General features: G+C 43.3%; 1 protein-coding gene across 1 annotated transcript in view; it reads right to left on the reverse strand.

Moving 5' to 3' along the window:
* Positions 1 to 2,472: 2,472 nt before the first annotated feature.
* Positions 2,473 to 13,030, reverse strand: part of C8H3orf67 (chromosome 8 C3orf67 homolog) — a 243,899-nt gene continuing 233,341 nt past the window's right edge. The window contains exon 16 of the mRNA XM_029541670.1: positions 2,473 to 2,966. Within this exon, the coding sequence (XP_029397530.1) occupies positions 2,854 to 2,966 (113 nt within the window). The 3' untranslated portion in view covers positions 2,473 to 2,853. The remainder of the gene's footprint in view (positions 2,967 to 13,030) is intronic.

Below are 13,030 nucleotides of genomic sequence, written 5' to 3' on the forward strand. Positions count from 1 at the left end.
ACCTCATTTGCATGGATAGGCATTCCAGGAAGTCGAGCCTGTAATTTCTGCCAAGGACTATGTGATATTTCTCAGTAGCAGGTTTGGGATTCAGGCTCCCCAGATAAGGTCAGGCAGAGAGGATGAAGCCCCTCTGGGAAACAGAGTCCTCCATTTTGCGCTGAGCTCAGAGGACCTGTCTGGGCATGGTAAACTGCAACCTTAATAGAAGGGTTTCCCAAGAGATTCCAGCAATTTCAGAAGACCGAGGCACTGTGTGCAGAGGGAGCAAAGCAAATGGGTCTCTGGGTTTTCTGTCATTGTACAGTTTATAATACAACAGCCCAGAAACCTCCAACAACTGGATCTTTAACTAAAGTCAAAGAACTATTTTAAAATGAATAACTTTAACTAATTTTTTTTGAGTTCTGTACTCTGTGATGACACTGTTCTTGTTCCTTAAAACTGTTTATATTCAAAAGAAACCCAACCCAAGAATGTGCTTGAAACAACTGATTTGAATGAAGTTAATCTATGAAATATGGAGAGATAGTATAAGACTTAAGGCAAAGTTCTTTTCTTTAAAGTCTGCATATGCACGTTAGTCATTTCCTTCAATAGAAGACAAATGGGAGGGGGAGAGAGGGAGGCTGATGCTGGGGTGGAGGAGGCAGAGAGTGTTCATCACTTCCAGGGACACTGAATCACTGACATGATACAATGCATTGCTGACAGTTGCTCTTTCATAATTCTTATTAATTGGGACCTGTAATTCAATAATAATTTAGAGACCGATAAATATAAATCATTGTAAGTTGCATTGTGATGAAAGGAAACAAGAAACTAAATCAGTCAGCAGCCTGATACCTAATTACCTTAGGATGCAGAGCTATACTGAGCTATACCACTTTGCAGCCACCAGTCCTAGCTATAAATGGCACATATAAGAAAGCACACAGAGACTGTGGAATGGTTCCCACTCGCATACATGCCACTAGCCATTCATGAAACTCTCAACCTGGTGTAAAGCTAAATCATGGTTTCAAAAATCCCTAATGTCCAGGTTGCACTCAGAACTCAGCGAGTCTGGCTCAGTTGCTGCAGAACTCAAGCATCGGCTCCTAGGAGGCTCCAACAGGCAACAGAGTCTTGATACAGCGAAGTCAAGTCCAGTCAAGGAATTTTCAAGGAAAATAGGTCAGCCTGGTACAGAACTGGTTAGACCCAGGCGTGATAGGAATGGTGATCTCACAGTGAGATCCCACCAACTAGCTTATTGTCTGTGCTTACAAAGGCAGGCAGATCTCGGAATTCATTTGCAATGTTAAAAAAAAATGCTCTTGCTATCTTTCCTAAGAATCAGGGGGCTGGGGTCATGGGATGCTGGTTCATGGGACAATCAAAAGGGAACTTGGTTAATGTCTGAATTGATGTGTAAATAAAAGACTGGGCTTTTGATCTGTGAGAGATGAACTATCCATAAAGGTTTTTTTTTTTTTTTGGAATTGCAAGAGATAGATGTCTTGAGAGAGCTATCTGGAAAGCTGTCTCAAGCAGAACATAGACTGTCACTTGGACCCACGATTTGACTTCCAGTTGTTTTTTGGCAGCTTCCAGACACCCCTTCCTCAGAACCCTTCTCTAAGCTGAGGCTGGTCCTTGGCAATTTTGCATGCTCTATGAAGCCTTGTTTTATTCATTTTCATTTTGTAAACATGAAGATATTTGAGAGAAATTCATAACAAAGTATAATTTGAAAAAAGGATTAAAAGCTTATCAAGCACAAACATGGCTTTAAATAATGTATGATCCTTTGGACAGGAGCCCAAATCTGCTTGTGAAAAAAGGTACTTTCTCTATCGAGCAATATTAAAATGAAATCAGGGAACTGCCATTAAATCCATCCACACACCAATAACTTTCCATTTCTAACGGTGCTCTCCTTATCAAAAGCCTTTATGAAATAACAAAACATGTCTGTTAATAAGAACTTTCCTCCTCAGCCTTAAAGTATTTGGCACATGACTCAAGGCCGTCTACCTGAACATAGGACAAGTACACTTCCTACTGTGATAAGAGCAGACCTGCTCTGATGTACCTTAAAGATCAAAGGAAGCCACCCAGCTCTCTCTAGCCATGGGTCACAGAAGCAGCAAGGCGTGGAAGGGTGCTAAGATGGCAGCTCCTTGTTAAATCTGGATCCATGGAGTGAGATTGTTAGGATTCAAAGATCATTGGTTAGAGTTAGGAGAAAGAAGTAAGAGAAAATTACAGTGCAAAGCAGCTTAATGATTAACAAGGCTGTGATCTTGGCCAACTCTGGAAGAGCTAGCACTGAAAGCACATAGTGAGGCCACGTCCACAAACCTGATCAATAAGTCTGAGCAGCTCATGGCTCCTAGGAATAAAGTGGTAAGGACAACAGGGTGAACAAAAGGAAGCAGTCTCTTGGCCTCTATACTTTATTTTTAATACAAACAAGCTATAAAAAGGTTTCAGACATCTTTTAAACAAGAATAAACTTTCTGTAGTGTATCAAGCCATCATTTATTATCGATTAACACTGGAAAAATTTGAACGAGTAATTCTTAATTTGCTTATATAATGGATACAAAATGAGACTTAGAGGATTGGAATGAACAATTAAGAACAAATTCAAAGCCTAAAATCTGGTGTCTGTATTAATTACTCCACAACTTTCAACGCCACACACTCAGCTACAAAGAGAATGCAGATGTTCTTAACATGAAATGCTATTTACAAAGCCGTTCTCTCCATTCCTTTTGACTCCATGGGCCCCCATGCCCAACACCCAGTTATGGTGCCCATTGTGGACTTCACGCTGCTGTTACGGTCAATCTCCAGATGAAGGAGCTAGACCAACTCGTAGTATTTGCCAGTCTGAGGGTCAAAGTAGCAGTTGAGACATGGGTCATACAACAGAGTCAGCACTTCCTCGTCTTCTTCCACATGTGGGTCCTCTTCACCTGTGGGCAAGGGGAACCACCAAGACATTAGCCATTGGCATGGCCAAAATTCCTAAAGTGCATCCCTGTCTTAGTCAGGGTTTCTATTCCTGCACAAACGTCATGACCAAGAAGCAAGTTGGGGAGGAAAGGGTTTATTTGGCTTACATTTCCATACTGCTGCTGATCACCAAAGGATGCAGGACTGGAACTCAAGCGGGTCAGGGAGCAGGAGCTGATGCAGAAGCCATGGAGGGATGTTCTTTTCTGGCTTGCTTCCACTGGCTTGCTCAGCCTGCTCTCTTATAGAACCAAGACTACCAGCCAAGAGATGGCACCACCACAAGGGGCCCTCCCCTCTTGATCACTAATTGAGAAAATGCCTTACAGCTGGATCTCATGGAGGCATTTCCCCAACTGAAGCTCCTTTCTCTGTGATAACTCCAGCTGTGTCAAGTTGACACAAAGCTATCCAGTACAATCCCAGAAGGGAGTCAGGGTGGGGTCACCACCTCTCTGAAGAGCTTTCTCTATGCAGGCAAAGGTTAGGCTGGAAAGGAGTGCCACAGTAGAAACTCCTGGATTTACTCAAGCACTATAAGTTGGAGAAGAAATGCCAGGGACTCAAAGGGCCAGCTCCATAATGAAGGATATGATGTAAGCAGGGGGCTGAAGAGATGACTCAGAGTTAAGGACACTGGTTGCTTTTACAGAGGACCCAAGTTTGATTCCCAGCACCTGTATGGCAGCTCACAGTTCCTGCAGTAGCTCTAGTCCTATGGTATCCAACACCCTCTTCTGGCCTCTGTGAGGACTGTACACATGGTACATAGACATACATGCAGGCAAAAACACTCCTACATATAAAATAAAATAGAATGAAAAGAAACAAGCAAACCCAAAATGCTACAGAGAAGAGCCTGAAGGAAAGAGGATGAAATGGCAGAGTCATGCCATGTGGATTAGCATCAGGATACACAGGATGATACTGAAAACACAACTCCCATGCGTACCAGAACCTGTGTCCAGTGCAGAGCAGTGAGTCCAAGTCAAATTAGAGTCTTCACTCATTTTGTCCTAAGAAGGCTACCAAAAAACTATGCATTTAAATGATGCCATTTGCAAAGCTAAGATCCATAAAGCAGAAAATGTTAGGTGAGCTGTAGTTTTCTCAGTGGTAGGAAGGTCTAAGCTCCATGGGGTTATAGATGGTGGCTTGAGTGGAGGCAACACCATTGTCTAAATCATTAGCAGGGGTTCCTATACGTTGTATGCAATTAAAACCATTTTACGAGAATACTTTCCCTAGCGCCTAGCAGTGTCAAAGACTTTGGTGTTTAAGTCCTGATTCCTTCAGAAAGTCTGTTTTCCCTTCAGAGTGAGAAAGATGAGGGTAGTCACAGAGAAAAAGAGGTGTTTAAGGCATTTTTCTCTTGATTAGCTCATCTCTCTAAGGACCAAGGACAAGTGTAGGCTATGAGCTTTAGATTTCAAAGGACTTGGGCAGTGAGCACGAGAAAGATCTGCAGTGACAGAGGTTCAGTGGAAAACTGCATGGTTCACGGGTGTATGTGTTTGAATGTGTATGCACTGAATGGAGGTCAATGGCTGTTGTCATGCTCCAAGGCTCTCTATCTTACATTTTTGAGACCGTAACCTTCCCTGAACTGGAAGCTCACTGGATTGGCTAGACTGGCTGTCCAGTGAGCCTCAGAGACCCACCCATCCTCACCTCCCAGTGCTGGGAATAGAGGTCTCAACTCCCATTCTTGACTTTATGTGAGTGTTGCGATCAGAACTCAAGTCCTCCTGCTTGTGTGGCAGGCACGTTACGAACTGAGCCATTTTTCCAGTCCCCAAAAATGTTTCTTGAAGGCATAAATAAAAGCCTATTATATTACTGGGATGGGTACTGAACTGTTACCTCAATAATCAGGGGGTTAAGGCCATGTGTTCTAGACCAGCCTAGCCACAGCAATACCCTGACTTCAAAACAAAACAAACACAACACAACACAACACAACAAGCCCATGATCTTAAATGCTCACAATATAATCAGGTGGTGGAGGGAGGCTGGCATTGTACTAGGAAAATCAGAGCAAGCTGTCACTATCACTATCAGGACACTGGTAAACTGGAGTTAGGACCACAGACGTATGCTCACATGATCATATGGCTTTGAAGCCACTCTACAGCTTATCCCACTTGTTACCACCCAAAACAGAGCCCTTTCTGGAGCCGGACACTGAGGTGGGTGACAGGCACAAAAGATTATAGGAAACAGGTTTGTTCTCAGGGCCTGTGTAGTGGCTGTGTGTTGGTGAGTTCCACACCAACAGTCCTAGGGCTGAGACTAATGGATGCATCCGCCCTGCTGACTGATCCCTCATTGGAGGAGCCCTTAGTGGACTGGGACCAGTCTCTCTTGCAGGAGCTCCTCAGACAGTTATGACTGTGCTGAACAGGCAGGTATTAGGGTATTCATTCTGCAGATGAGGAAGCTGAGGCCTACAGGGGAATAAATAGGTCATCCGAGGTTGCCTGGCGGGGATGCAGAGGCAGAGTTTGGGACAAAGCCAAGTAGTAAGGCTTAATTTCAGTGTCCCTTCTCATATCCCATTGTAAAAATTAACTGACAGGCTGTTAATCTGAGTTTGCTCCAGTGCCCCAGGTTCCTACTTATTAAGTACACCAAAGCCCCAGCTCAGTGTAAGAACAGACAAACAGGACTTGTGCCCCGTTGCTGAGAAACCGTCTACCCATCCTTAAGCTGGCTTCCTCCTCAGCTATCACATGCATCTTCTTGGGCTAGCTTTCCAGGGCACATACGAAAGTTTCCTTGTTTCCTTGCTCTCACTTGAGCCTACTTGGTTGCAGATTGATGGTGACCAATGCATGAGTTCTTGTCTGCTCAGAGACACTCTTTAAAATCTTAATATGCCCAAATTTAGCTTTTAACACCATGCTTAATGTTTTTGTGAAGGGTGTGGAATCACACATTTAATTGGGAATTTAAACATGAGACAGACTAGAAAAATGTAAAGGTGTCCTACATTTTAAAATAACAAATTTGGAAGCAGAACAAATCTGACTTCTCATGTTTCAAAACCTACTGGTGAATATGACAGGGTCTATGAAGGGGCCAGGAGTAATGAGTTCAATAAGCTCAGTGATGGGAGGCATTAGCCCTTCCTGCCTTAAGATGAGGAGTGCCATAGGCTTGGTGGGCTTCCAGGAGGAGGCCAGAGGACTTTGGGGAAGCCCATTTTGGTTCAGAACAAGGAGGAATTTTCTCAGCATTAGAACTGCCCAGTAAGTGGAAATGTCTCCTAGGGAGGGCAAAGGCTAGGGAAATACTTGTATAGGATTTTGCCGATGCATCTACATGCTGCAGAAGTCCAGATTCAGAGACCCTACGATGCATTCCTATGACCTTAGCGTCCCGGGGTGGGGGTTTACATCCGTGAAGTGTTATAGGACTTTGTCACCAACCACATTGGATTAACAGCAGTAGCCAACATGGCTACTTGGCACAATTTTTTTTTTTTTTTTTTTCGAGACAGGGTTTCTTTGTGTAGCCCTGGCTGTCCTGGAACTCACTCTGTAGACCAGGCTGGCCTCGAACTCAGAAGTCCACCTGCCTCTGCCTCCTGAGTGCTGGGATTAAAGGCGTGCACCACCACGCCTGGCTACTTGGCACAATTTTTGGTGAACAGATCGCAGAAGGACGATTGCCTTCCTTTTATTTCTTTGTTGCCTTAAGAATGGCCTCGGAGGCTCCGCTTCTGTTCTGTTCTGGTTTTGTCCCCTTATGGAGATGCTGACTGCTGCTTTCCAAAGGATGTGACTTAACTATACCCAACACAGCAGCCACTAAAGGTTAACAAGGGGTTAACTGGGCATTGCTTCTCCAGAAGAGCTAAAAGTACCTGTATTTCCCACATTCTGTATCCCCGGGGAACGGGGATGGCTGCCTGAATGGTGGCGAGATTCAGATTCATTTGGACCTCTTTGGGCCTTGATTTCATCATTTATAAACTGGTTATCACAATGTCTGTGCCATAGGGCTTTGTGGAAATCTAGGTTGCATATGGTAATATGCATAGCACAGGGCACACAGTAGTTGCCCAGTTAATGGCTGTTAGTACTATTTAGAATAGTAATGAGATAAACTCTGAACTACTAGCTATATATTTTTAGTAATTTATATGTATCAGTACAGCTAACCATGAGCCCAAAGCCTTTGTAGAGGCAGGAGGTAAGACACTTAGATAATCTGCAGATGGCTCTGCATTCCACGTCTATGGGACACTGGGAAAATTCACTGCTGAGTCTCTATTCTGCGTACATTGAGATATGAATAGTAACTGCCAGGTTTCTAGTGGGGATAGCACAAGCTCATACTCACCATACAATGAGTTCTCAACAAATGCTATAAACATTGTCCTGGCTGGTTTTTTCCAGCCTGACATATGCCAGAGTCATTTGGGAAGAGGGAACCTCAATTGAGAAAATTCCCCCACCAGCCTGGCCTGTGGGGAAGTCTGCAGTGATTTTCTTGATTGACGGCTGATGTGGGAGGGACAAGCTCACTGTGGGCAGTGCAACCCTGGCCTGGTTGTCCTTCCTGTTATAACAAAGCAGGCTGATCAAGCCAGTAAGCAGCACACTCTCATGGCCTCTGCATCAGCTCCTGCCTCCAGGTTCCTGTTCTGACTTCCCTTAGAGACTGACTCAGTGTAAGCTGAAACAGACCCTTTCCTCTTCGAGTTGCTCTTGGTCATGGTCAGTAATCCCAGCAACAGAACCTAACAAGGACACTCATCATTACAGCAGACATGGGCTATCTGTGTTGGACAAGAGGGGAGCATGTTCCTTATAGCTTACTTGGTCCCCCACACTGTATTTGCTTGATTTTTCCAAGAGAGAAAGGAAAGGAGGAGGGATGGAGGGAGGGAGGGAGAAAGAGAGAGAAAAGTGAGTTAGAATGAAATCATATGTTCCTAACTGATTTATATAGGACACTAAGACAAATTCATCTTTGATTAAAAGTCCTTAGTCCAAAAAATTATTTCTGTTTCAAAGAGGAAACCCAAATTTTCTATCAAATATAATATGAAAACATGAAAGTCAAAAGTCACAAGGTCAGCAGTGCATCATGAGAGCTTATGGATCTGCTATTTAATTTCTGGTCTTTACTAATGCACTGGTTAGACCAACCTTTGAGCGGAAGAGAACACGGGCCTGTGCAGTAGGTGTTCATTGTATTTTGTGCCTGCACTAAAGACAATAGCAATACAAGCTAGTGCTGTTAAACAGGTCAAAGTCAATACATTTTACAGCTAGCTGAGGGTCTTTCAAGATGAGAATAACCACTGTGATGGGCCTTTAACGCCCAACTGCAAAGGAATCAAGGTAGGGCTGATTCATTAGCAGGGCTCTTCCTGTACAATGCAGATAAACTAAAGCAGTAGATGCTATATACATGTATTCGTCTTGATACATACAACCACAGAATGGGAGCTTCATGCATTAGAACCATAGGCTTAATACAGTTTTGTGAGTTTTAGTGCCACAGCTTTAAATGCATGAATTTAAAAACTTCCAACAATGGTATTTGTACAAAAATTGGGTACGGTTATGCACAATTTTACATTGAAACAAGTACTTTAAACTTATATAAAAGGTTTAGTTTTTATTGTAATTTAATTTCTGAGGCCTCCAACTTAATCATTTTGCCATAGGAATCTCTGCTTAATGAAATTATAATATCATTAAGCAATTGCCACTATGATGTCAAGTGTTGGGGAATGTTTTGAAAGGTAATTATCCAGCATGGGTATGGGGTAATTTTCAATTATATTCTTGGATACTGCAGAGTCTTTAAATTTTTTCCCTTAAAATGCTAAATTGCTCTATTTAAAGACTGGCTATAGAAACTCCAAAAGGACAAATTAACAAATAAAACCATTTTCTGCTACCAGGCTCAGAGCATCTGGACAGGGGTCCAAATTACATTTTTACTCTTCTCCCTATAACAAAGCTGTTTCTACTGAAGTCAAATCACCTTTCAGATAGTAATCTATTTACAAACTTTCAGCTTCATCTCCTCTGAAATTGGTTAGCAGCAATAAGAGGAGCAGGCTCAGCAGAGCCAGGCTGATTGCAGCAGTACTGGCTGCCCGAGCTCCGACCCCTTGAGCTCACCTGTGAGAGCCAATTAACAGAAGAGTTAATTATCTGTATTTAATGCATTTTAACTGTGGATAATAGAAAACCTGTATGTGCAAGCTGAGGCTTATCGGTTGAAAATAAATAAAGGACACTACTTTATCAGATTTAAAGTCTCAGAATCAAGACATTCTAGTTGATTTTCGATTTTTCTGATGCTGCCTCTAGAATTGAGAAAAAACAATGTATTTTCTGTCCTATAGACATGATTGTCCTAAGGAATGACTGACTGTATTTGTGTGTGCACTAATGCACTATTGTTTAAGCGATTCCCAGTGAGAGGGCACTGTGTGGAATAGATGCCTGAGAGAGTCAATAAGGATGACACTTGAGATAAGATGCTGCTAAGCACCAGGACCCTGGAGAGTCTTTTACCAACATCCCTCAGAGCAGGGAGGTATCCAAGCACTGTAGCATCTGGGAGGTCTACTGGGAAACACTCCATTTTGGTCTTCAGCAAGTGGGTGCCCTCACTGTGGAGGAAGAAAGAAGATCAAGAGTGGAGTTGAAATGACAGAAAGGTTCTTCCACTAGAAAGCTGTATTGCTTCGGAAGGCAAGTCATGTACATAATTACAGGTCAGGTGCCTTTGGGAACCGAACATCCTCTGTATAGATGACTGAATATGACTCATCTGGAAGATGCTATTTAAGGGGCACACTATGGGACTTAGATGTTTAATTAGGGATTATTTCAACTTTATTCCTTCTAGGTTGTCTCTATTATAATTCCAAATTCGATTAGTAACATGTGAGGGAGGCTCGCTATACCGTTGTAGCCTACAGAGCCCAGTTTTGCAGGAACATGACTTCTGGCCAGGTGTCAGTCAGTGCTGAGCTAACAAGTAAGGAAAGCTGGGCCTCTGTGCTGGACATAATTCTGAATTGCATGTGGTACCCCGTAAGTAGGGATGGTTCTAGTAGAGGGACAAGGGAGCTTTGGACTCAGCCATGTGCTTGTTTCAGTTAGAGAGCTAACTTATATTCCTGAAAGAAAGGCACCTCTTTATAGTAGTGAGCATGTTGCTAGCCCAGAACCTCTGAGATCTACACAAGAGACAGCCCTGGCTCCTGAAAGTGATTTAAGAGAAAATATCTCTCTGCCTCAAGTTTAAGTTGGGAACAAATGGTAATTGTTGCCTTATAGAAGTGGATGGGACTCTGCATTCTAGAAGGTCATAGAAAGACCATGATTAATTTTATAATTTTATAAGGTTGAGTTGGGGGTCTAACTAGAGAACTAAGAGGACTTTTGAGAATTGGAGGGATAGCATAATGCTTGTATGGTGAGCTCAAAGGCCTGAGTTTTACCCCTAGAAGCCATCATCTCAGTTTCTGGGGGCAGGAGACAGGCAGAACCCTGGGACCTGTTGGCCAGGCTAGACTACATGGCAAGATGAAAAACATGTCTCAGTAAACAAGATGGATGACTCCTGAGGTATGATACCCAAGGTTGACCTCTGCCCCACTCCCTGAAACCATGATGAGTGCTATTCAATTCAGAAAGCTTCATAGAAAGAGAGCTAAGTAGACTAAAAGCCATCAGAGGGGACCTGTCACAGTGTGGTTCTTTCTAACCTCAGAGGGTGTTCTGTGGTAGTCCCAGAGTGCAGGCCAAGCTGCAGATGGCCAGGTCTGTGGCTCTGCATTCAGAGCCACATGCTTAGGTGGGGGCTACAGGCTACTCAATCCCCTATCCTCACTGTCATGGGAGACATAATCCCATGTCACGTAGGGCAAATCTCATTAAATTTCTATTATTGCTTTCACTTCTCCAATTTTACATCCCCTCTTCTAGGGGGAGGTCAGCTCTGTGATTCCTTTGTTCCCCCTAAGTCTTGGAGGAATCAGTTTTCTCAAAGAGTGTTGCACCGGACAAATCAGCCACATTCCAGTGGAAGACCACACATCTTATTATATTTGGGCAGCACAAATTGGCTTTGGTGGGAACCCCCCCCCCCAAAGTTAGGTGGGAGGGAAGTGGGGAGGTGGATGTGGGAGGAGTTGTGGGAGAGGTGGTGGATATGATCAAAATTCACTGTATACATTTCTCAAAGAACTTATCAAAAACAAAGAGCATGACTGCTGCCCAAGATAGAATACGTGTCTATGATCCTGGAATTGAAAATAAAGTCAATTAAAGTTTAAAAAAAGGACAGGATTTTGTTATACAGCCCAGGCTGCCTGCTGTGATTGCATGAGTACCACCAGATACCACATCTGAATCTGCTTTGCACTGTAAATAAAGCCTAAGAAAATCCATAGGTTAGCTCAAATTGCCCTGTGTCTCCCATGCACCAAGCACTCATCTGCATATGAGAATTTTCTAGAGTGTTTACTTATGTCCAGGACATTGCTGTAGGCACCAGGTACCACAGCTGCTCAGTGAAGCAGAACTCTTAGACCCTTATTGTTAAGTGTGAAAACATTATGTAACTGTAAACAGAGTAACTATGAAAGGATACTTCTGTTCATGGGGAACAGATAACCGCATGCCTGCCTGCCTGCCTGCCTGCCTGCCTGCCTGCCTGTCTGTCTGTCTGTCTATAAGGAGTGGTGAGAATTCTGTGAATTCCTTAATGGTATTTTGGGTGATGCATAAAAAGAGCATAAGCTGTCTATTTGTATCCTGTGGGAGACTGGCAGCTGAATGGCCCGTGTGACACTGCCACACAGAACGTGCAGGGGCGCTATTTTTATGAGACTCTGACAGTGCCAATCTTCCCTTGGAAGGCCTTTCTTACTCCAGATTTTTTTGTGAATTGTGGAGAGGTCTACGGGCTGAAGAGAGAGGTGATTATTATTCCATGTTGGAACTCGTAGGCATGAATAATTTAAGGGTCATATCTGTAAAGGAACAAATGTCAAAAACAAATTGACAACCATTCTTCTAGCAAAGTACGGTTCATTTTCAAAAGGTCAGCTTGGTAGTTTTTTTGAGTAAGTTCTGAAATCTTCACTTCCCATTTTACATTTCACACGGGCTCGGAGAAAATGCTTTTTGAGTAAGTGTTAAGGGCACTTGTGCTGGTGGTAATTGATATTCCACAAGCATATTACAGCCGAGGGGAAACCATGAAGAACTTGCCAGTTCTCCTTCAGTGGGTGGCAGGGTCAGAACAGACCTCTGAAAGCACAATGCTGGCTTGGCCAGGTGCATGGCTCACTTAGGGTGGTGCTTAGATACTGAAGATATTCTGGCTGAGCACAAATTGGCAGGGACATGGAATCCTACGGAATAGGGCAGGGACAGGGACCCTTGGGTTCCAGGGCCAGACGTAACTCATGCACTTCCTTTGGTATGGCCCGGGAGATTTTCTAGAATTGCATTAGTCAGGGCATCATACTGCTTGCAAAGAAAGTGTAGAGGCCACTTTCAGAAGTTTGATTTCAGAAGTCTCCTACATGTGTAAACCCTGGGATGAGGAGAAACCCAGGCTTCAGTTTTTGTGAACTGCTTTATTGAGAATTTGGAAAACCTAAGCCTTCCAGAAACTTCTCAGGGATCTGGGTCCGTGAGTAACAAACTGGCAGTCTCTCTCTCTCTATTTATTTTTTCTTTCAGGTTTGGGAAAGCCATTTATTTTGATGAGCTTTATTTTTCCCATCAAAATTTTCCATATCATATTATAGACTTTCTACAGGGAGATGCAAAATGACATTTCAAAAAGTCTAACATATTGGTACATTTCTCAGAGACACTTAGTGGACAGTATGCAGGTGTTTATAGTTTCTGACTCTTGCATGTGTTTCAAGGGTTGAGTGGGTTGAAACTGGCAGTCTCTTACATACTGTGGCTAATTGGGAATAAAAAAATTCAGTGTGTGTGTGTGTGTGTGTGTGTGTGTGTGTGTG

The sequence above is a fragment of the Mus pahari genome, chromosome 8, assembly GCF_900095145.1.
Source record: "Mus pahari chromosome 8, PAHARI_EIJ_v1.1, whole genome shotgun sequence".
Lineage (NCBI taxonomy): Eukaryota > Metazoa > Chordata > Mammalia > Rodentia > Muridae > Mus > Mus pahari.